Source organism: Macrotis lagotis, chromosome 4 (genome assembly GCF_037893015.1).
Source record: "Macrotis lagotis isolate mMagLag1 chromosome 4, bilby.v1.9.chrom.fasta, whole genome shotgun sequence".
Classification (NCBI taxonomy): Eukaryota; Metazoa; Chordata; class Mammalia; order Peramelemorphia; family Peramelidae; genus Macrotis; species Macrotis lagotis.
Window position 1 is genome coordinate 252737481 of NC_133661.1, and position 24820 is coordinate 252762300.

The 24820-nt window shown below is 38.0% G+C and overlaps 1 protein-coding gene across 2 annotated transcripts in view; it reads left to right on the top strand.

The window, feature by feature from the left end:
- LOC141522389 (zinc finger protein DPF3-like) overlaps positions 1–24820 on the top strand; it is a 547867-nt gene that overhangs the window by 273852 nt on the left and 249195 nt on the right. For both annotated transcript variants that reach the window (XR_012478204.1, XM_074235798.1), the window contains exons 6-7: positions 1008–1086; positions 20017–20154. Coding sequence is in view for 1 of the 2 variants with exons in the window: in XM_074235798.1 (XP_074091899.1) it covers positions 1008–1086; positions 20017–20154 (217 nt within the window). In the remaining variant the exon portion in view is untranslated. The remainder of the gene's footprint in view (positions 1–1007; positions 1087–20016; positions 20155–24820) is intronic.

Genomic DNA, 24820 nt, shown 5'->3' on the forward strand with positions numbered 1-24820 from the left:
AATTGGCCATTTGTACTCAGGGAAAAACAAAGTGAAAAATCAACTAAGGATTAGAGAATTAGTTTTAGGCTTACCTTGGTAAGTAGACATCATAATTGTTTCTGAAAAAAGTTTCTGGAAAAAGAGAAATTCCTATTGGTCACTTGTTCAAAAGGGAAAAAAGAGAGTGCTGGAGTGGGAGTTATTTTTCCTTTCGAAGCTTCACAAATTGATGATCTTTCCTGTGTCATCTTTGACACAGCTTCCAGGTAATGGGATCCATGGGACCAACCAGAAACCTCTGCTTCCACATATCCTTTAGCAAGGGTCTAGAGTGTGGGGTTCATCAGAAGGATACAGTATACCCCAATATTGTAGGAAGTGCCATAGTCTAATAGATCAGGGGCACTAATTTTACCCTCCGACCCTATCATTTAAATGCAAAGAAGGGATAAAAAAAGAGTGGAATTCGGGGAGCAATAGGTCCCCTATAGAGGTAAGAGAATGTAAGAAAGCATCTCAGAGGAGGTGGTCCATGAATTTGGCTTTGAAGGAAGAGGATTGCAAAAGGTGGTTGTGGAGGTTTATGTTTCAGGTATAGGGGATGATCTGGGGACAGTTAATCTTTAACCCCAACCTCTCTCTACTCCTACCTAACCTATTACATGTGTACGGGAAATTAGAAGGTTTAAGAGGTTGTGGAAGAGAATAATGAATGAATGAAAAAAGAATTATTAAGTATTTACTTTGTGCTTAGCCCTATGATGAGACTTGAGGATTCAAAATCTTTCAGCGATCTCACATTCTACTTTTGGGGGGACAACACATAGAAGAAATCTAAGATCCAAGGCAGAGATGGATTCAGTGGAATAAATAGTAAGATGTATCAGCTGGTCAGATAGTAATAGCTGAAGCTTTGAATTCTATAACATCAGGGCAGACAGTCAGATCAAAAGATCTTGGGAACAGAAAGAGAAACAAGAAAATTCCTTGAATATGTTACTAAATTCTTTAATTCTCTTTTTTAGGCCCGTGGTTCTGCAGGTGGCAGAAGGAGGAATGATGCCGCCTCTCAGGAAGACCAGGATAAACCATATGTCTGTGATAGTAAGTATAGCCTCATTGCTCTTCTGTCTCTTCTTTTCCCTGTCATCCCAGCTTACTGTCCCTTACAAATCCCTTGGCTGTCAACCTGAACTACATGGCTTCAGATACCACCAGGGCTAACTCATCCCCTCCTCTTTAGGGGGAATTCTTTTTTTTGCTGTTCCCTGGTTTGCATGATGTGGTTTGCTGCTGTTGCTGCTGCTACTACTGCTGCCACTGTTGTTGCTGCTGTTGCTGCCACTGTTGCTGCCACTGCTGCAGCTGCCTCCTCCTCCTCTTCTTCTTCCTCCTTTTCCTCCTCTCCTCCTCCTCCTCCTCCTCCTCCTCCTCTCCACTTGCTGCTACTACCTCCTCTGAGTGTTTCTGCATGAGCAGGAAAGAAGTGAAATGGAAAGATCCCTGCAGCAAGATTCCTGCTGGGCCCAAGGCTGCAATAGGCATTGTGCTCCTTCATGGCTTCTCTCTCTCTCTCTCTCTCTCTCTCTCTCTCTCTCTCTCTCTCTCTCTCTCTCTCCTTCCTATTTTCTCCTCTTTCCTTCTTTCTTTTCCTCTCCCTCTCCCTTCTCTTCCTCTTCTCTCCTTCATTCCCTTTCTCTCCCTCTTTTTCCCCCTTCTCTCTCTCTCCTTCCCCCACCTTTTCTCTCTCCCTCTCCCTCTTCCTCCCCCCACTCTCTCTATCCTTTTAAGATTCACCCTCTATTTCTTTCTTTGTTTCAGATAGTTACAAACAAAAGCATAACCCAAAAACCTCCGACAAAGGTACTTGGTTCTTGAATCTTTTCATTTGTTTATCCAACTAATTTCCTTCTTTCCCCTCCTTTCTTACGTAGGGAAAACTATGAATCTAGATGATGGCAACTACTTTTATTTTAATCAAGTTTCTTCCCTCTTTCCCCTCCCCATTGAATCATATAGTCTTTCTACTTCACTACAGTCTCTTTGATGAGTAACTGGCTATCCCTTGGAAGGTAGAGATTAGCAAATAATACCACAGTAGGATAGGGAGAAAGAAATGGTAGTTTTGTGAAGGGACAAGAAACCTGAGTCTATCAAAAATTTATATACAGAATAAAATGTTATCTGCTTTGGTAAAGAGAAAGATTTGTTCTTTTTTCTAGATAGCATTGTCTGCTGAAAGGCTCTGGGCAGACAGAACTCCCTGACCTAGAGAACTTCTCATTGTCCAGGATGTCCTCTGCTTCCACTCTAGTGAGGGTACTTCTTTAAACTAGAGTCCCTATTGATCTTCCCTATCCATCTGTTCATCTATCTGAGAAGCGAGAAGTAGCACACATCATCAAATGACTACTCTCATCAGCTCCTTTCCAGAATGCTAGGGAGGCAATATCTAGAGAATTTTGGAGATCATCTAATATTTGGATATTGATTCTGGGGATATTTCCTGGAACTGTGAGGCCCTCACATTTTAAAACAATATTTACAATTATGAGCATGCTTATATAAAATATTGGAATAGGGGTGGAGGGCAATCAATGGTAGGTGGTAATGAGGGACTTAAGGCAGAGTAGTAACAGTCCCTCTAAATTGATCTTAAAAAGTTATTCAGTGTTCAGTAGAGAGTAATATAGTTGGAACTTATTTTATTATCAAACCCCCAACCTTCATGACTTTTACTCAGTGTCTTAGCAGATGGTACCAAAGGTAAATAACAAAATGTGGAGGGGAAAATTTTGGATCTACTCTTAGAAGAATTGAATTTGCACCCCAGCTCTGCTGCTTACTGCCTGGACTTAGTTTCGTTGTCTGTAATAAGAAATGGATGGGCCAGATAATCTTTAAAGTATCCTTCAGGTTTAAATCTCATGCACTTATGTTACTCTTATACCCATATTAACATAACATCTAAGAATAATTTGGATATATTGGGTGTTCCAATGTCATTTTCCCAACATACCATCAAATTGGGAGAACCTGTTTTGAGTCTGAGCAATAGACTTAATTTAATTTCCCTGATGAGGTTCAAATATATCCCTTTCTACATCAAAGATTTGTTTTGATCTACTGTAATCCTAGCTTGCCAGTTCCAAAAGGTCTCTGTTATTCTGGGGCAATGAAATGTGAAGTTTCCTTGGCCCCTTCAAAAAAGGGTCAATACTTTTGTCTTCTTGTCCAAGAAGGCATTTCCATGTAGAAAGGAAAATGGGATATTTACCATAATACTTACCTTGGTCTGTGTGAGATTTTAAAAGTTAACTGTCCTCTTTTTGAGATTTAATATCATGAAAAAGCTTTTTCATATCATCACAGAAACTGAAACTGTTTAACCCTTAGATGACAAAGTTTTGCACTGACTTCTCAGCTAAATATGACTTTAAACTTAAATTTTCCCAATACACTCTGCACTCCTTTTCTATCTACTGCCTTCTATTTCCTTTCCTTACCTCATACCTCAGTTCTTCCTTTTCTATACTCTATGCAGCCACAAGATAATATCCTTCTATTTTTTTTTAAGTTTTTTGCAAGGCAATGGGGTTTAGTGGGTCGCGCAAGGCCACGTAGCTAGGTAATTATGAAGTGTCTGAGGTCGGATTTGAACTCAGGTACTCCTGACTCCGGGACCGGTGCTCTATCCACTGCGCCACCTAGCTTCCTTGATAATATCCTTCTTATAAACCATTCAGGTCAAACCATGTTTTGTCATAAATTCTTCCTCTATTCACGAATCTGACAGGTAAAATAAATCACACTCTCCTAATTTGCTTATATCACCTTCATGTCTAAATCATGTACCCAGTGTGAGATGGTGTATACCTCATTTCTGCCATACCACTTTCCAGTTCCTGGCAATTTTTGTTAGATAATGATTTCTTTTCCCCAATGCTTGGATCTTTGAGTTTGTCAATCACTAGATTACCAAGGTCACTTACTGTTGTGTATTGTGTGCCTGATCTGTTCCACTGATCAGCCACTCTATTTCTTAGCCAGTACCAGAGTGTTTTGATGATTACCATTTTGTAATATAGTTTGAGATCTGGTGTTACTAAGCCACTCTACACATTTTTTTCATTAACTCCCTTGATATTTTTGACCTTTTGTTCTTCCAGATAAATGTTATTATGATTTTTTTCTAGCTCTATAAAATAATTTTTTGGTAATTTGATCTTTATGACACTGAATAAATAGATTTAGAGAGAATTGTCATTTTTATTTTAATGACATACCCATAAACAATATTTCTCTAATTATTTAGATATTACTTTATTTGTATGAAAATGTTTTGTAATTATGTTTATTTAGTTCCTGGATTTGTCTTGGCAGGTAGATTTTTAAGTATTTTATATTGTCTGGAGTTACTCTAAATAGAATTTCTCCTTTTCTATATCTTCCTGTTAAACTTTATTGATTATATATATATATATATATATATATATATATATGAATAGTAGTGATTTATGTGAATTTATTTTATATCCCTCCCCATTTTTTTTTGTCAAGTAGGGCCAAGAACTATGCAATCTCCCCTTTTTTGTGTTCAGGCTTTCTTGGTAAATTATCTGGCAGCTTGGTGATTAATGAACTTTATTTTTATCTAGTGTCCTTCAGACTTGTGGTCCTTTGGGACAGAAATGACCTTTGGAGAGGTCATGTGGCCCATCCCCCTGCACTGGACAAAGAGTGCTTTTAATAATCCCTAATGCATCCTAAGCAGAGAAGTGTCTGGTCTCTTCCATGAATGTCCCCAGAGAGGGGGTTACCATAGCTGCCCTTTCCCCATCATTTCAGCTGTTCTTTGAATAATGGTCTCCCCTTACTATGAATCTAAATTTCCCTTATTGTAGCCCTTCTTGCCTTTTGTTCCCTTCCCCTGAAACAAATGACCAGCTACTACTACCAGTCCATTTTAACTTCCCTCTTCGGGCTACCTGACCATGCCTACCTTTCTCTTTGCCTGGTTCTGTTCTCTAGAATAAAATCTGTCATTTATGTGACCCTCTCTCTTCTGTGCTTTCTTTCTTGCCTGGGGTTAAATGGAGTGCTCAGATCTGAAACTGTGTCAAGGTCTAGTCATTGAGGAGAGGAGTAGACTAATTTCTTTGAAAACTTTAAAGTGCTATTTTAACGTGAGTTTTTCCTTTCTTTCTGCCCTTAAAACAATAGCAACTAACACTAGCACACTTTATTATAAACACATACAACTCCATTCAGTGGTACATTGACATATTTTGGCAGTATCATTAACTGCTTTGCTGTCCCCTGCAAACTCTCAGTCCTTTTCAGTTTTGATACTGGCACTGGTGCCCAGTCAGGTGTATGCTAATTTATATTTATGCATTTGGTGACTCCTTCCTCCATCAATCACTTTATATTTTGCCCTATTGAATCTCAATAAAGAGATGCAATAATATGTGACTTCAATATATAAGATTCAATAAGGACAAATTTCCTAAGATTGCACAGTAGTTAAATTTCATTCTCCACAGATTTGCAGTCCCTGCCATCTTTGTATTGTCTGCCAGTTGGATTTGCATAATTCCCTACTCCATCTTTCAAGTCATTAATGAAAATATCAAGTCATCTTGGACTCAGAAGAGACCCTTATGAGTCCCTATGCAACACTTTTTCCAATGTAGATGTGGAATACTTAATGATTATTTTTCAAGTTTGATTTTGTTTAACCAGCCTTGGTATTTATTCCTTAGTATAGTTCTTTGATTGTATTCTCATTTTCAATTTCCCCTAGGAAAGGGGCAGCTGGAACAGTATTAAGTGCTTTGGTTACTAATGCCAGGTGATAGATATTTTGTCTATTGCTTTCATCTAGTCACTGGGTATTCTGTTTCAGAGAAATAGTCAATTATTTGAACATGGTGAAACTTTTTTTGACCCATTCATAGTGCCCCCATACTTATACTTTATTTTCCTGGGACTAAATGCAGTGCTATTGCTTTATTAATTATCTTACAGTTTGCCGAATTTGGGAGTTAAGGTATTGTTTTCCCCTTTTTGATTCCTTGCCAAAGGAAGGACTTTGGAGATGAGAGCTTATTTCTCATCTTTCCTACCTGTCACCTATAAACAAAGCAACTGCATGTGATAGCCTGGGAGATCCCATTCAATTGAACTGAAATATGTGTTGAATTGAATAGAAATGAATCTTGCCTGCTTCAAACTGGAGATTCCTGGGCTGTAATTTCCCAGCCCTTTCTTTATCCCTTGGTTTAGTTGCTTCTCTTTTAGTCTGGAGAGATACTAATCAGGAATTCTTCCATCAGATGGTCATTGTAATCAACCTACTTATTGCAGTGGGTAGTGTGGTGTAGTAGGTAGAAGTATGGCTTCAAAGACTTAATTTCTGGGTCCTACACGTTAGCTGTGTGACCCTGAACTAATTCTTACCTCTCAGTGCTCTAGGAAGGCTTGCAACTCACCTGTAAATGCCCTATGTTAGTAAAATTACAAGTCTGAGTCTTATGTCTATTTGTTATAGGACAGCTAGGTGATGCAGTGAATCAGCCCTGGAGTTAGAAGGACCTGAGTTCAAATGTGACCTTAGATACTTGACACTTACTTGTTGTTTTAGCTTGGACATTTCACTTTACCTGATTATCTTCAAAATGAGCCAGAAAAGGAAATGGCAAACTAGTATTTTTGCCAAGAATGGTGTCATGAAGAGTTGGACATGATTGAACAGCAAACCACGCTGGGAAGACTTTAAGGATGAACCTAGTGCTCAGTTGTATTTTCTATCATTAGTGTAGCCTACCTAAATGTGGAGAGGTTTATCACCAGGAGGGTAGCTATAGCTAAATGACACAATGAATTGAACATTGAACTTGGAGCAAAGAAGACCTGAATTTAAATTCTGTGTGTCCCTAGGACCCCAGTTTCTTCTGCAAAAATGAGAATGTTAGGATGGTTCCAACGGTTGTTTTCTAGTATTAGATCTATGGTGCTTTGGACATAGCCTTTAGTTCCCGATGCTTCCCAATGAAGGGGATAGATGTTTAACAGGACAGTTATTTCTCTTCATTAGCTTGAAGGTCTTGGGCTGGGGTAGAGGGGATGAGGTAAGAACCTGGAGAGAAGACTCACTGCTCCTGGAAGAGCAAGCCTATGGCATATTGTGTTGCCAGGTGATAGAGTGTGTCTTTTTTGTTACTAAAAAAGCTGGGGCTTTGTAACCTCAGTGGAAATATTAAACAAACCTCTGAGCAAAAGTGTAAAGTGGATAGTTTTGTCTTGGGTGCCATACAACCCTACTTTCAGTTCTTTCCTAATGCCTTTCCCCCTTTCTCTCTGCTGAGGTACTTTAATGCACTTGTTCTCTTCTTGAACATTCTCTTTCTGATAAGAAGAAAGGAAGGAAGGAAACAAACTTAATTAAGCTTCTACAATGTGCAAGTTAACTGTACTAAATACTTTGCAATTATTCTCATTTGATCCCAACAACAGTCTTGGGAGATAGGTGCTATTTTTATTCCCATTTTATAGTTGAGGAAATTGAGGCAAACAGAAGTAAAGTGACTTCCCCAGGTGGGATTTGAATTCAAGTCTTCTTTACTCCAAGCCTGATGTTCTGACCACTACCACCATTCTCAGGCATGAGTCTCTCCAAATTTGCCTGAGGTCAGTTTTCATCAGTATCCAACCTTGGTAACTTGATAAGCTTTGTTCTAAATTTCTTTTTTTTTTTTTAGGTTTTTGCAAGGCAAATAGGGTTAAGTGGCTTGCCCAAGGCCATACAGCTAGGTAATTATTAAGTGTCTGAGACTGGATTTGCACCTAGGTACTCCTGACTCCAAGGCTGGTGCTTTATCCACTACACCACCTAGCCACCCCCTGTTCTAAATTTTTTCTTATCCCCATGCAGGTCTGTGTAGACACCATGAACCAGTGAGGGCCACCAAAGTTTTGTTGTCTACCATGGACACAAAGGAAGCCAGCCTAAACTGGAATATGCACATTCATATCAGAGGAATGGTTGGAATAGCTGCAAGATATTGTAGGCATGGAACTCCTGGGTACAGTTCACAAGAACAAATTTGTTCTGCAAGCAGTTTCCTATCAAAATTTGGAAGAAACTTGGTCAGGAGCATCAAAATAGTCACCTCCATGTTAGATTTTATGGCCCCCACACTTACAGATTCTTAGAAAAATGAAAGGTAGCTTCCTGGCAGTTGCTATAGCTGATATTTGAGTATTTGTTAGTGGTGGGTGGCTATCATGTCATCCTGAATCTCCCTATTGCAAAATTACTTGGGTTATATCTGGTATTAGAGTCAGGTAGACCTGATTTCACATCCCACTTCTGACACTTACTAGCTGTGTTACCATGAGCAAGTCATTTCATCTCTGTCTGCCTCATTTCCTCAACTATAAAATGGGTATAATGATGACACTTACGTCCCAGGATTATTGTGAGGACTAAATGAGATAATATTTGTGAAAACACTTACCAGAACACCTGACACATAATAGACATTTAAAAATTTTTTTGACAAGGCAATCAGGGTTGAGTGAGTGACTTGTCCAAGGTCATACAGCTAGTAAGTGCAAGTGTCTAAGGCAGAATTTGAACTCGGGTCCTCCTGACTTTAGGGTCAGTGCTGTTCTGATCCACTATGTCACCTAACTACTTCTCATAATAGACACTTAATAAATGCTTGTTTACTTCCTTCCTTCTTCTGATCCTCAACTTTCTCATCTGTAAAATGGGGATATAAAAATTTGTGGTACCTACACCAAAGTTTTTATGAAACTCAAATAAAGAGGGATATATAAAGTGTTTTACAGCCTTTAAAGAGATCTAGAAATGTCAGTTATTTCTACTGTATTTTTATTATTCCCTTCTCTCTGTTAAAACTACATCTTAGTATTTGTTTTCATTTAACTGTCTGGGAAGGAAATAGCTATAAACTCATTTATATCAAATTGGGGAAAGTACCTCATTAATCTACATTAAGTGTGTGTGTGTGTGTGTGTGTGTGTGTGTGTGTGTGCGTGTGTGTGTGCATGCACACACACACGTATGATTGATAATAGGGTGATGTGCTAATCTTACATCTTTCTTCAGAGACATTGTGGCATTCCCCATAGCAGCTGTTCCAAACTTTTCTACCATTTTTCTCTCAAATTTCTCTCAAATCCCCTGCACCACTTTCACCTCCCTAACTCTACAAATGGACATTTTTCATACTTTATTGAGACATTAGGGTTATCAGACAAGAGCAACCTTAACTTTTCTCCACCACCAAATGCCTCACACTTTCTCTTTGCTTTTTTTTTGGTCTCATTTGTCTTCTCTAATAGAAAGTATAACTGAGTGCCAGATTTGTACTCAGGAAGAACTCAAATCTTGCCTCCTCCCTCCACTTAGCAATTGGATAAGTCATTCAACCTCTAAGGATACTAATAACGCTGACTTCAAGGGGTTGTTGTAAGGAGGATAATGTATAAGATAATGCATATAAAGCACTTTGATCATCTAAATGTGAGTTATTGTTATTGTTGTTGTTCTCATTTTCATTGCAGATACGATAATAACTATGTTATTAATCTCTCTCCTTTTCCTGGACAATTATTGCTCAAACAATTATCTCTTTTCTCTTTGAATCTTTATTCTCTCCCTTCTACTGATATTTTTCTTTTAACCCACAAAAATATTCTACTATTTTCTATTTTTAAAAAACCCTTCCTTCAAGTTATTATTCCATCTCTCTTATTTATTCTGCTGACAAATATTATTAAAGAGTCATCTGCACTTTGTTCCCACTGCCTCATTACCCAGTTACTCCTCAGCCTCCTACAATCTGCATCTATCATTCTCCCCAAACTGTTCTTTCTCCATTCTCATTTTCTTTTTTTTTATTGTTGTTGTTGTTCAGTTGTCATGATTCTTTATTGCCTCATTTGATATTTTCTTGGCAAAGATACTGTAATGATTTGTCATTTCCTTCTCAGTTCATTTTGTAGATGAGGAAACTGAGGTAAGCAAGTTGAAATGACTTGCCTAGGGTCACACAGCTAGTAAGTGTCCAAGGTCAGATTTGAACTTAGATCCTTAGATCATTCCAGGTCCACTACTCTATCCACTGCTTCACCTCCTCATTTTCTTTAGTTTTTGCATTTGACCCTGTTGATTGCCTACTTCTTGAAACTTCTTCTACCTTTCCATGCTTGTATCTTCTCTGGTTTTTTTTCCTCATAGAACTCCCTAAGTTTTGATATACCTCACACTTCTATCCCCAGCTTTTTTTCTCTTTTGTTTTGGTATGATTTCACATTGTAATTTCAGTCATCTGGATTTTGACTCGAAAAAGACCAGGGATCAAATTTCACCTCTGACATTTGTTAGTTGTGTGATAAGTCACTTTCTGAGTGTAAACCTGTAAAATAAGAAGATTGAAGTAGATGCTTCTAGGATCCCTTCCACTGCTAAATCTATCATCTTTATACTGGTTACTCCCAAATTGTATTCTGAGCCTTGTCTTTTCTTTTTTTTTTTCTTTTTTTCTTTTTAATTTTATTTAAATGCAATGGAGTTAAGTGATTTGTCCAAAGTCACACAGCCAAGCAATTATTAAGTGTCTGAATCAGATTTGAACTCAGGTCCTATGGACTCCAGGGCCAGTACTCTATCTATTGCACCACCTAGACATCCCTTCAGCCCTGTCTTTTCTCTTGAGTTCTGGGAAAATGTTTCTAAATGTTTAAATATCCTAATTTGTTAGAGATAGTCAAATATTAGGGAAATGAAATTAATTATAAATTCATGTTATTTCTTCCCCATTTTTTGGTTTTATATCAGTTTCATATAATACTGTCCTACCACATCCCACAGCAGCTTGTCTAAATGTTCCTGTCTTCTTCAAGATCATAATCTCTTCCCACACTACCATCATGCTTTGAACATGACCTTGCCTTCTATTTCACTGTTTTTTCCTCTTATCTACTTCTGGTATTGCCATTCTGAAGATGTCATTCTTCAAAGTACCCAAGTTCACAACCTTAGATTTATTTTTAATTACCTTCCTTATGCCCTCCCCTTCATATCCAGGTAGTTGATGAGATCTTTTGTTTCTCTTCCTGTGTGTATATAGGTACCCTTCTCTTCTTTCCAACTACTATTGTGACTCTTGTTCAGGCCCTCATAATTTATCTGGACCATTGTTTATGCTTTCATTTATCTTCTATCTTTATCACATTGAACCCACCTTTCATGCTACTGCCAGAATAATCTTCTTCAGGCACAGATATAATTAAGTCACTTTCCTGCTCAAAACTTTAATGGTCCTCCCTTTATCTACTGAATAAAAGCTAAACTCTTTTGCCAGATATTCATGGCTTTCCATGATTTGACCTTAACTTACATTATCTCCCACTGTTTCCCTTCATGAATTCTTTGCATTTAATTTGCAATTACATTTAATTATTTGCTATTCCCCTTATGATTTCTTTGTATTTTTTCTTAGTTGAATATTTTTAATTTATCTCCTTTGATAGACTATAAACTCCATGAGGACAGGAGTTTATTCTTATCTCCCATCCTTCTCCCTCAATTGTTCACTACACTGTTAAACTCCATTCCAATTGAGAAGTTTTATAATATGCTTTTAGGCTGAGAATGAGGAACTACCACCATTACTTTGCTAACCCTTGAATAGTGGATGGGAAAAGTAATTTCAAGTAGTTAGCAAGTCTTGGAATGCCAAGGAGAGGAAAGAATACCAAAAAGCGTTCAGGTTACCAGATCTCAGATGGCTGGGGTAGAGGAGAGAGTAAAACCTCATTAATGGGAATGTTAGCCAGTGAATCCTCGGCATCCTTCCTCCTCCTAAAGAGCATGTAAACTACTTCCTGAATGCTCCTAACACCTAAGCTATGGAGAGAACATTTAGAAAAACATTGAAACCACAGCATTGATTTAATAAGTTTTGGCTGATTTAGATATTATTGAATTGTGGCTTCTAAAGAATAATTTACTCTTTGTAAAACCAGGAATTTTACAGCAAAGTCTAGAGGTATATTTGAACAATTCTAAGAACATAATTCTATACTTAGAAATGGTCAAAAATTTGCCAGCTTTTTGATGTGCCTGATTTTTGGTAGCAATCTATTGTGGATCATTATTAATATTTTTACTACTTTGAGAAGTTTCCTTTTCTTGTGGAAATGGCTTTGGGCCTAGCCTCTATTAAAAATTATTAAACTAATAGTTTAAGGGGACTTAGAAATGGAAATGGTGATCATCAGGAGCCATTATGGATTCATAGAGATCATCCTATCAAATTATTCGCTTCCTTTTGTGATAATACCACCAGACTAATAGCAGTTCTCTTGTAAAAGGAAAAGAAATTCTTTGTTTAAAATTACTATGCCATCTTTGAAATCCTGAAAAGCAGGGAACTGTTTGGAATATTCTAATATTCTAACATAATAAATCATTGGAGATTAGATTTAAGAATTCAGAGAAAGGATTGATAGGATCTTATGGTGAAAGATTATAATGGAAAGGTGGTTCAAGAAGATGGGATACTTTTTTGGGGTAGGTTACAAGGCAATGGGGTTTAGTGACTTGCCTAAGGTCACACAATTAGGTAATTATTACGTGTCTGAGACTGGATTTGAACTGAGATCCTCCTGACTCCAGGGAAGGTGCTCTATCCACTGTACCACCTAGCTGCCCCAAGAAGATGGGATACTTTAATGACTGAAATTCCCTTGAAAAAGCACATTAGTGACAAATGAGGAACAAAAAAGTAGGACTGTTTACAAAGACTAATAGGATAGTACAAGAATGATCAGCAGTAACAAAAACAATTGCAAGTCTTCTTCTTGCTCCTCTCCTCCTGTTTATTTTTATCATTATAGTTATCATCATCATTACTTCTACCTCTACCACTACTACCACCACCACCACCACCATCACCACCTTTACTACTACTACTACTACTACTACTACTACTACTACTACTACTACTACTACTACTCCTACTACTCCTGCTACTACCACTCCTGCTGCTTCTTGCTGCTGCTGCTGCTGCTGCTGCTGCTGCTACTACTACTACTACTACTACTACTACTACTACTACTACTACTTCTACTACTACTACTGCACTTATTTTTTGAAGACCATGTTTTATTATTTCACTCAGACCAGAAATACAATGGTTCTTATAGACCTGATCCTTATATTGATCAGGACAGAAGTTTTATCTTGTTCTATTTTTTCCAGCTGGAGCTTGTTTGTCTTTCCTTAGGGCCCCTAGTGGCCCTCCTGTCCTGGGGGTATATCTTATTGGTGCAAGACTTATCTTTATCCTTCATTCTCAAAGAGGACCTTGATATCAGGAAGGAGATGTCATGACTTGCAAGTGAACTGGATTGAAGTGAGGGAGGACTGTGCAAAGTACCTAGTCTCACTCTCTCCTCTGGAGCCATTTGGGTTCAGCAGCAAGATTCAGATAAGAATGACTGGAGATGGCCCTTGTTGCAGTGGGAGACTTTGGTCTTTTTGAGCTAAGGACTTTCCCATGTCACAGTTTATCTGAGGCAACATGATTAAGGCTCAGTAAAAATGGGGCAAAGAATGGCATCTTACCTATTCAAAAAATAGAATCGATCTGGGAGGGAAAGACCCAAACAGAAGCAGTTGCTATTTATATTTACTCTGAGCCATCAGAATTCAAACAATGACCCAGTGAGCTTTTAGCCCTACTGCAGCTCCAAGTTCAAAAGATGTAGGTAAAGGAAGGTATCTGGAGATAATTTGGAAGAGTGGACTGTCCTGTAAGAATAATGTTAGGAACTTTAAAACTTAGAGTCAGGTGAGGTTTAGGATGAATACTAAAGAAAACAAAAAGAGCTTTTTTCTTTTTATCTTTTCAAAAAGAGCTCTTAAAATAGCTATGTTTGTGCAAGCGGAAGAGCAAAGAAAGGATAAGGCTACTGCTTGGCTGAAAACCATGATAATGTCAATGGAGAAGCACAACTTAACAGCAGATATTTTTCCTACCAAATGGAAGGAGCCTCAGGATGGAGGGTGCAGAATGAAAATGACTAACAACAGATTGAAATAGGATATGAAATAGATAAAAGTTATATGTACTTAGTAGGGCAATTTGGTGGTTTAAGTAGTATAGAGTGCTGGACCTAGTGTTAGAAAAATCTTCCTGAGTTCAAATCTGACCTCAGACACTTACTGGTCAGATCACTTAATCCTATTTGTCTCAGTTTCTTCACCTGTAAAATGAGTGGAGAAAGAAATGGCAAATCAGCCTAGTGTCTTTGACAAGAAAAAAAAGTCATAAATTGAATTAATTGATTAACAACAACAAATTTGGCCCTTAAGTTTAAGTCCCAAGACTTGGGGGACTTTTCTGAGGGCACAGAAAAAAAAAACCTTGTAGATATAGTTGCTACTGAGAGTGATGTCTGGAAAATTGTGGAGAACAGGAGAGGCACTTATGCTGGGGACCCTGATTTTCAAAAAGGAAGATAAATCCTTCAAGCAATAGACTTGAACTTACTTGGATTCCTACTGAACTTCTAGGACATGTTATTAAAAGAATAGTTTCATTCAAGTTTCCTGATTCTTCCTCACCTCAACTATTCAATCAGTTGTCAATCTAATTAATTCTACCTCTGAAACATCTTTGAGAAGCAGCATAGAATAGTGGATAGAGTACCAGATTTGGAAGAGGGGAATTTGGGTTCAAATATCACCTCAGATACTTATGAGCTATGTGATCTGGGTAAATCATCACTTTTCTGTGCCTCACTAGGAATTGGACAAAATTTCCCATAAAATACCCTCCAGCCTTAAATTTATCATCTCACATCTTACTTCTCATATTTTTCTCCTTCTCTCTACTCACTTGGCCAAGCCCTCATTATTTCTTGCCTGGGTAATTGTAATACCCTGTTATTAGTTTTATGCCTCATGTCTCTGTCTTCTCTAATCTATTCATTACAAGGCTGTCAAAATGACATTTCTAAAACAAGATTTGATTATCACTCCTCTCCTCAATAAACTCCATTAATTTCCTACCACTTCTACTTTCCTACTTGCACACTCTTTTGGTCTAGTGAAAATTTTCTTCTTGCTGTCTTTTATATAGCATATCTCATGACTCATTTCAGTGTCATTGCATTATCTTATAGAACTAGATTGTCCCCTTCCTTGCCTTTTACTCATATTGTAGAACTGTTGGTTACCTTCAAAAGTTGGATAAAGTATCATGTCCTTCACAAGACATTTCATGATCCTCAAAAACAACAGAAAAGCACTTTGTTTTTGTTTTGTTTACACAGAATGTCTCTCCTCCCCCCATAGAATGTGAGATCCTTGAGGGTAGGCACTTTTTTTTCTATTTCTATGGAACTTAGCTAAGTGAATTCATTAAACGCTTGTTGATAGATGGTTTGGTAGTTTCAAGCATATTTTTTTCTTTTGTATTGAATATCATGTCTTCTATATTCAACACTATTTGATTTACAGTATATGATAGGATTATAGAAGGTCCAGGATGCCATCTTCTTGTTTGAGCTAAACTGTCCCTAAAAGACAGTTCTCACTATGTAAATGTGCCATTTGGCAGACCTCTACAACTCAGAAAGTGATTTCTATGCAATATAAATTTGTCTAGGGACTTGGGGAAGGCAGGGAACAAGGGAGAGAGGCAAGAAAGGGTCCAATTACATTTGGAAGAGGGAGCACATAGTTTAAGAAAATGTAGGGGTCAGGGATAGAGAACTGAGAGCATGAGAAGGAATACTTGGGGTAGAGAAAATCTCCAGTATTCAAGTATTGTCTGAGGGAAGACACTGAGGGCTGAACTGTGGTGGTATTGGTGATATGGTGGGTGGTGGATGCTAAGAACAGGGCAAAGGTTTCCTCTCTCAGCTCTGTAGATCTCAAGCCAAGTCCTTGATTGGGAAGAGGCTGTTGTAGTTTCTTAGTGGTTTCTCAGTGCTTCTGTTCTTTTGCTTTCACTTGGAGGTTTTTATTTTTATTTTTTTTGATGGACGGGTGGAAGGCCACAAACTGAGAGACAGCAGCAGCAGCAGCAGAGAGAGAGAGAGAGAGAGAGAGAGAGAGAGAGAGAGAGAGACAGAGACAGAGACAGAGACAGAGACAGATGAGAAACAGCACACAGTATTGTACAGTAAATTTAACATAGGTGTTTTAGGGGAATGTAGATTTCTTTTTGAATTCTTTATGTAAAGTTGAATTTGTGTATTGTGAATTGTCTGTATTGAAAATCAGGATTCCACTCTCTGGGGTTCATTTTTATTTGTTCTCAATATGCACATTACTTTAAGTTTAACTGCTATACATTTTGAATAATTGCAGTCATGTGATTTTCAACAGTACAGAATCCATCTTCCTCTAATGATTGCTTTCTTGTTATTTAAATATGTAGGACTGATGCAAATAAATCTATCCATATGTCTGGAGGACAATTGGCATATGTAATCTTCCCCTCTGCCTCTTGTTCTCCAGCTCCTTTGGCATGTTCAAATAGAGACTGGATGACCATCTGCTAAGTATGTTAAAGGGAGAATTTTTGCATTTAGTAAGAGCTTGGACTTGATGACCTTTAAGGGTCTTTCCAATTCTAGGAATCTGTTATTTTTGTATATATGTAGCACTTGCCAATTTGATGAGAGAATGTTGAACACTGATCAAAATGACTTCCTCTTCCATATGTGGCTGTAGAATTCTTGATTTCCTTCATAAATTGGATAACCCTTTCCAATTTCATCAACAACATCTAGGTCCTTATTAGTATGTCATAAAAAGCAGCTAATGACAAGTATTATGTCCATTTTACAAAAAAGGATATTAAGATCCAGAGAGAAGTAGGTTATTCAGAGTAACAAGGTGCTATAGGAGCAGATTTGCAAATGAATTCAAGATTTGTGACTCCTCTATTAAGGTGTATAACTGTCAACTCTTATTCTCTAAATACTTTTGGTGATTCTTTTTGTTTTCTTGCCTTAAAAAAACCTAACACGTATCCACCCATGCGTTCCATGCTCCTCTTAAGGAAACTGGGCAGAGTCACTGTCATAGACAACATAGGAAAGTAGGAATACGAGAGCTTCTTCTCTCACTGTGCATTCAAAATTCTGTTCTCTGCTGGGATCAAGTTCTTTTGCTTAAATTGCTCCCAGATGCCTTTCCTCCTCAAGGCAAGAAGGAATAGGTGAAAAAAATTCCCCTTTGCTAAAAGAGAAGGATGTACATAATATGTACTGTATTGAGACTCATATTGGTCTTGGAAGGGGGCAAAAATGTTTCTGTTCTCCAAGGGATTCATTCTGGAGGGAAGGAGAGGAGAGGAGGGCTTGATTGCCCTTGTAATCTGTGTCCTCATTCTCTGCTTGCTCTGAGCCAGGGACAAAGGATCCAGGTGCACATTTTCCAAAATTGGAAAGATGATGAAAATTGTAGATCGTGACAGAATTTGCTTCTCCCTCTGAACCTCAGCACCTAGGACAGCACCTCAGTGCTCTGACACTGTACATTGTAGATAGTAACCACTTAATCATTAACTTTCTTTGTTGGATTGCATTCCTTCTACAACTGGGTTTTGTAGAAATGATGATTCTAAAGGTGCCTAGGGCAAAGCACCAGTTGATGGAAAGAGATTATTTAATTGAAGGTTGGGGATGTGGAATTTTTTATGTCTCAGACTTGAGTTTTACTCTGATTCTACATCAGACAATTTAATTATTAAATTATTACCCACATGTTAAGAAGGATTGTGCCTGATGTCACATACTCTCCTTCTTAAGAGTGTTTGACATGGGACCAGGAAATGCTGGGTTCATATCCCATCTCATGCACTGTGGGCAAGTTGCTTAACCTCTCTGACTCAGTTTCTTTATTTATAAAATTTATAGACTCAATGGTCTGTAAAATCCCTTCCATCTCTAAGTCTATGATTTTATTCTTCTTCCACTTACTCTCCCCCTAACTTCTGCGAAGGAAATATCAGAATTTTTCTCTTAATTATTTGTTCCAATGGGATCTTTTGATTTAAGAGTTATTCTGGAGGATTTAGGTAAAGCATCTGGAGATGTGTAAATAATTTTATTTGATGAAAGTAAAATAATACTATAGAAGTATTAAATCAATTATATGTCAAGAATTTATGATTTTTGTCACTAGGGAAACTCCCGTCACTTATACAAATTGCAGCTTATCTATAATTTATAATCTTAGAGTTGCCTGAGTGGCTTGCTGATGGTTACTTAACTAGTAAGTATTCTAGGGTAGGTCTTTTGACTTCAGTCCAGCACTCTATATATACTATGCCACACTACAAGAACTGAGTTCACATCCATCCTCAGACACTTACTAGCTGTGTGATCATATCAGCAAATCATTTAACTTCTTTCAACCTCAATTTCTTCCTCTATAAAAAAGAATACTAAAAAAAGCACCTACCCCACAGGAATGCCAGTAGAAGCAGCATGGTAGAATAGAAAGACCAAAGGACTTAGAGTCTGAAGCTTGGGGTCAAGTCCTCAATCTACCACTTCCCAAGGTATATCCTGGAAAATGGAGGTAATAATACTTCACAGGATGGTTGTGGGGTCCAAATGACTAATATATATAGAGAGAGCTTTGTAATTATAAATCTCTTTGCATGTGATGATCATTTGTTATTAATTGATTTTTATTGAATGGCACCATGTTTGATTGCCATGATACATGTGAAACCCTAGAAAAGTTACTTAATCTCTGTTTGCCTCAATTTCCTCAAATGTAAAATGAAGATAATAATAATAATAATAATAGCACTTATCTCCTAGAACTGTTGTAGGAATTAAATGAAATCATATTTGTAAAGTGCTTATTACAGAGTCTGTGATAATCACCCTAGGTGATTAATAAATTCTTGTTTTCTTTTTCCTTCTCTCCCACCCCCTCTTCCTTCTGAACAAGCTCAATCTACCCATGTACAGATAGTGAACATTTCAAATTTTTTTTTCTCAAAGTCCCTTCTGATCACAAGGAATTAAGATGTGTGCCAAGTCACCTCCCTTAATTTCAGACAGGGATCTGATTTCCCTAAAGTCTAATTACCAATGTCAAGGGCAGGTTCCAAAGTACAAAATAATTGTTGATATCCAGGAATATCTGAGTTCATGGCAATGGCAAGCTTTGCTGGACTACCATTGTCTAAGAGCCTTGTGGAAATGGTAGCTTATAACCAAAATTCTTTGGTATAGGCGCAATGACTTTGTATTGCTGTAGATGGGCAAGAGATGTGTTTCTGAGGGTGGTAGTGTAGATATTTCCTGAATGAGTTTGATGTGACAAAACATGGCACATGGCTCCAACTTTGGAGACATTGCCCCCCAAACATGAAATTAGTCCCTGGTCTTCCAACCTTAGTACAAAACTCATGGTGGGGCCCTGTGGGGGAGTTTGTCTTTCCATATGTTAGCAGACTTCTGCTCCCTTAATAAAATGAATGACTCTCTACTGAGCAACCACTAGGAAGAGTTTCTTCCTTTTATCCTCTCACTCTCTGCCTTTCCCTTTTAGATTTGCCTGTATTGATTATCATACTTGCCTTTTCCTTTTGAAAAGTGGTGCTAATAAAAGCAATTGTTAGAAAAAAATGCTTGGAGATCTTTAGGTGGTAGGGGTCTAGGTTGTATCTTAAGTATCCATCAAGGGTATCTCAGTATTACAGCTTACCACTTTGGAGGTTAGAGGGGCTTTTTTGGGGAGGAGAGGGAAAGGAATATGATGGGATTGCATGTGGAAAATGAGTACCATGTAAAGCTTTGATAAATCATTGCTTCAAATGGAATATATTTTCAAGAGAAACCTTGGGGCCTTCTACATTTAAATAGTGTTATATCTTGGAGAATGAAAAGAGTAGTTGTGGAAGATGCTGACCTATCATCCTCTTCACCTCCTTCCTTTTCTTGTCTTCCCCCTAGTCTGTGGCAAGCGTTACAAGAACCGACCAGGACTCAGCTATCATTATGCTCACACACATCTAGCCAGTGAAGAAGGGGATGAAGCCCGAGAACAAGAGACACGGTCCCCCCCTGTGCACAGAAATGAAAACCATAGACGTGAGTATCTTTCTAGTCATTGCTTTTGATTTATTTGTTTGAGAGTGGTATGAAATAGGGATGCAGGTAGGGATAGGAATAGATAAAGAGCCAAGAATAACTGTCTCTGTCTCTGTCTCTCTGTCTCTCTGTCTCTGTCTGTTTCTGTCTCTGTCTCTTTGTGTCTCTCTGTCTCTCTCCCCCTCTCTGTCTCTGTCTCTATCTCTGTTTCTGTCTCTCTCTGTCTCTGTCTCTCTGTCTCTGTCTCTAGTCCACTCCCCTTCTTCCCTTTTCTTTCTCTCCCACCTCCCCTCCCTTTCTTTTCCTTCTTGTTTTCCTCAGACTTCTCTTTTTCCTCTCCTCCTCTAACCTTCCCCAGTCCTAGTAATTCTCAATTGATTTGTTCTTTGTCACGGGGGACCCTAGATTTTTGAGTAGAGCTTTTTAGCCCTCTCTGTTGCTGAGCTCAGTTCTAGGACTCCACAGCAGCTCAGCATGAGCTGTATGACAGGCCCCATTTCTATCACTGTGCCCAGAGGGAGGGAAAAGAAGTGGTTAAAGGAAGAAATAGGAGGGGTGCTTAACTAGCCCAACATCAAATGTCAGTCCTGCTGTGACTGTTCCTCAGATCAAGGAAATCTACCACTTGTTTCTGTAGAACCAAGTTTTGACTTGCCCACAGCCAGTGGTGAATTTGGTCCCACAGCCTTTGGGTGTGTCTATTCCAACTGAATATTGAATTTTACTATTTGGCCATCATGAGCTATAAGAAAGTGCCTTTGATTGATTGTTCTGTGCATTGACTCTGGCTTTGTTTTCCGGGTCAGAATTCTGCTGCAGGAGCCCTTTGCCCTGGATCTAGTGCTCTAGTCTTCAGGCTATTTTGTATGTGTGCTCAGCTTACAAACATTATCTGTTCATCCATGTCCTTTTGAAAGCAGTGTTCAATAGACCTAAAGAAACTTCTAAAGGACTTCTATCCCCCTTTTCTTCTTCTGCTCGACCAATCTCCAAGCTATGATTTGGTTATTCAAAGATTCTAACTACTAACAAATGAAGCCTCAGAGTTGGTAGTAGGGATCCTTGATATCTTAAGCTGGTTGCCTCTTTCTATTTATAACCTAGAATTAAGAAGAATCTCACTAAGTCATTTTGTAGGTGTTGTTGCTTATAAATCATATGGTCATAAATTTAATACTAGAAAGTATTTTACAGGTGATCTAATGCAATGCTTTAACTTCATAGATAAGAAAATTGAAGTCCAGTGATTTAAGGGAAGCTAGGTGGTGCAGTAAGGGGAAATTAGATGGCCTAGTGGATAGACCACTGAGCCTCCCAGAGTCAGGAAGACCTGAATTCAAATGTAGCCTTAGATACTTAGTAGCTATGTGATCTTGGGCAGATCATTTAACTTCTGATTGCCTAGAAGCCAGTTAGATGGCTAAGTAGATAAAGCATTGGGCAACCAGAAGACCTGAATTCAAATGTGGCCTCAGTCACTTATTAACTCTATGACCTGGGGCAAGTTACTTAGTGTGTTTTCCTTAATCCACGGGAGGAGGAAATGGCTAAACTCTCTAGTATCCTTGCCAAGAAAATAAGCATCAGAGACCACTGGTCAACAATAACAAGGTAGTACAGTGGATAGAGTGCTAGGATTGGAGTCAAGAATATACATCCTGGGCAAGTCTTTTAACTTCTGTTTTTCTCAGTTTCCTCAACTGTAAAATGGATTGTTATGAAGATCAAATGAGATAATTGTAGAGTGCGAAATGCATAGGAGGAATTATATGTATTACTTAATATTATTACTATTATTATAAAATAACTTGCTAACCATCACATAGATGCCTCAAATTCAGTTCTCTTTTTACCTGACCACACTGCTTCCCTGAGAGATAAGAAAATACTTCAGAAGCATTGCCAAGTATTCATGAATCCATGCTAAAGTATACAATTCAACAGTTTTAAAAGGCACAAAGCTTTTACCTGTGGACCTTCCACTCCCCCAAGCCCGGACACTTTTACTTAGTATTTACAATTGTTCCATATGCATTTCAGTTGCTAAATTTCAAGTTGAGAATCAGGATACAACAATATATTCTAAGAAAGGATGACTGCTTTCATCTCTTAGGCTAGGATGTGATCTGGAATAATTAACATGCCCAAAGCTAAACATTTCCATTAGCTACTTGTATGTTTCTCCTGAACCTGAAAACAATTCTTTATGTGACAGTGACAGGGAACCTCTCCTTTCTCCATTTTGCTTCCTTCCTTTCTGAGAATGAAAATTCTTTTGCCATGGGGGCCATGTCTTTGATGCAAAAGAGTCTGAAGGACCTTCCCTGTATTCCCTACTAGTTCCTTCTGCTCTCCCATCTCACCTTCTGAATATTTAGAATGCTGCTGCCTCTTTTCTCTCTGGGGAGATGCTTCTGTGTCCTAATCCCACAATAATGTTTAGTTCAGGATCAGGAGAATGCTAATTTATTCTAAGACTGAATCTTTCTTCAGGGGCACAGGTTCTTTCCTTCCCATAGTGTGACTCTTTATTTATATTAACACCTTGAAATTATTTATTAATTTGATCTTATTTCTAACCATCCTGCCCCAAATACTTTTTTCAGTCTTTTTTCACATTTTCACATTTTTTTCCCTTCCAAGATTCTCTTTTTTCCTTCTATCATTTTAGAATTATTTTCTTCCCAGGTTCTTTATTTTCCTGTTTCTTGTTTGGCTTTGCTTAACTGTGTGAGGAAGCACAGCTCCTCCCTGTATTTAGGGTTGAGTAGTTGCAAGGTCTAATTAGAATACAGTAATATCTTCCTTAATCCTTCACCTGTTTCCCTCTATGTTGCACATTCACATCTGAGAAGGGCACTGGTATTTTTCCTCTCTCTCTCTCTCTCTTTCTCTCTAACATTAGCTTTTTGCTTGTTGGCTCTGTGAAAACTTTCCCTTGTTTTCAAATGAGACCATTTCCTCTTCTTTGGTGGATGTGCCTTAGTAAGAAATCACATCTTGATTCTTGCTCTAATATCTTTAGTTCATTCGTTATCTTGCACTCTGGTTGCAACCCTTTTCCTGTCCCTTCTTCTCCCCCATTCCCTGCCATGATGAGGAAGCTATTTCTTCAAAGAGATAATTTGATTGACCTAAGTTTTCAAACTAAATGGAAGAAAATAGATATGTCATGTACTGAAAGAATACTTCATGTGGGCAAAAACTCAAGTTCTTTCATAAATAGCATTTTTTTTAGGTTTTTGCAAGGCAAATGGGGTTAAGTGGCTTGCCCAAGGTCACACAGCTAGGTAATTATTAAGTGTCTGAGACCAGATTTGAACCCAGGTACTCCTGACTCCAAGGCCAGTGCTTTATCCACCACACCACCTAGCCACCCCTATATATTGTTTTAAAGACTGTTTTTGAGTAATCTCAGCATTGCTATGTTTATTGAGAGGGACCAAAGATGGATCAATCAATCAAGTATTTTGTTAAGTGTCTACTATGTGCCATGGTTATAAATATAAAAGTGAGATAGTCCCTGTCTCCTAGTAGTTTACATTCTACTAGAAGGGTACTGAATAGTCATAGATAAGAATATATACGAGATATATAAAATAAAGTCACAGTGTTGGATTGGGGAGGTGAACACTGGTAATTTAGAAAATCAGAAAACATTTCTTGAAGGAGGAGGCATTTGAGCTGAATCACATTATGAAAGACTTTAAGTTCTAAGTGAAATTTGATTCTCAATACAAAAAAAGAATTACTAAAGTTTCTTGAGTAGAGGAATGATATGATCAAATCTTCATTTTAGGGATATTTTATTAGAGGTGATTTGGAGAATGAGTTGGAGAGGGAAGAGGTTAGATTCCAAAAGAACTCTTAAATGATTATTGAAGTAATCTAAGGGAGAATTGAAGCAAGAATCCAAGCAAATCTTGTAGCCTTTCAGAATCTCAGTCTTATTACCTATAAAAAGGGATACTAAAACTTGCATTACTTTACAAAGTTGTGGGAAAAGACTTTTGCAAATTTTAATTCTCTGTTTTCAATTCTTTTTTCCCCTTATTCTGAAAGTTCCCTTCCTTGCCTCAACAGGTGACTTCTCTTTTTACTAAGAAAAATTGAGTCAGTTTTCAAGAACTTTCCTTGGTCTAATTCCTATAGTCCAATCTCAAAATCTTATCCTCAGCTCCATCTTCTTAGAGGTCTTGCCTTTATTTTTTATCCTTCCCTTTTTCATTCTCATGATAATTAAAAAAAATCTTGTAGCTTCAGGATACCCAGGTCTATTCTATCTTTACAATGGTGGGTGGGGACAGTAAAGCAAAATTGAAAGAACACTAGACTTGGAATAAGAAGAGTTAGGTTTAGATCCTACCTTAGCCACTATCTTTGTGACCATGGGCTAGTTGTTTAACCTTTGAAAGGTTTAGTTGTTTTTGGAGGTCCCTCCTTCAGCACACTGACAAAACCTCAACACTTGAAATCTCTCTCTCTCTCTCTCTCTCTCTCTCTCTCTCTCTCTCTCTCTCTCTCTCTCACTCTCTCTCTGTCTGTCTATCTCTATCTCCCTTTCCCTCCTTCTTACCCACTCTTTCCCTCTCCACTTTGCCCCTTCTCTCCTTCTCTTCAGACTCCCTTCCTCTTCTCCTGCTTTTACCCTTTCTTTCTTTCTCTT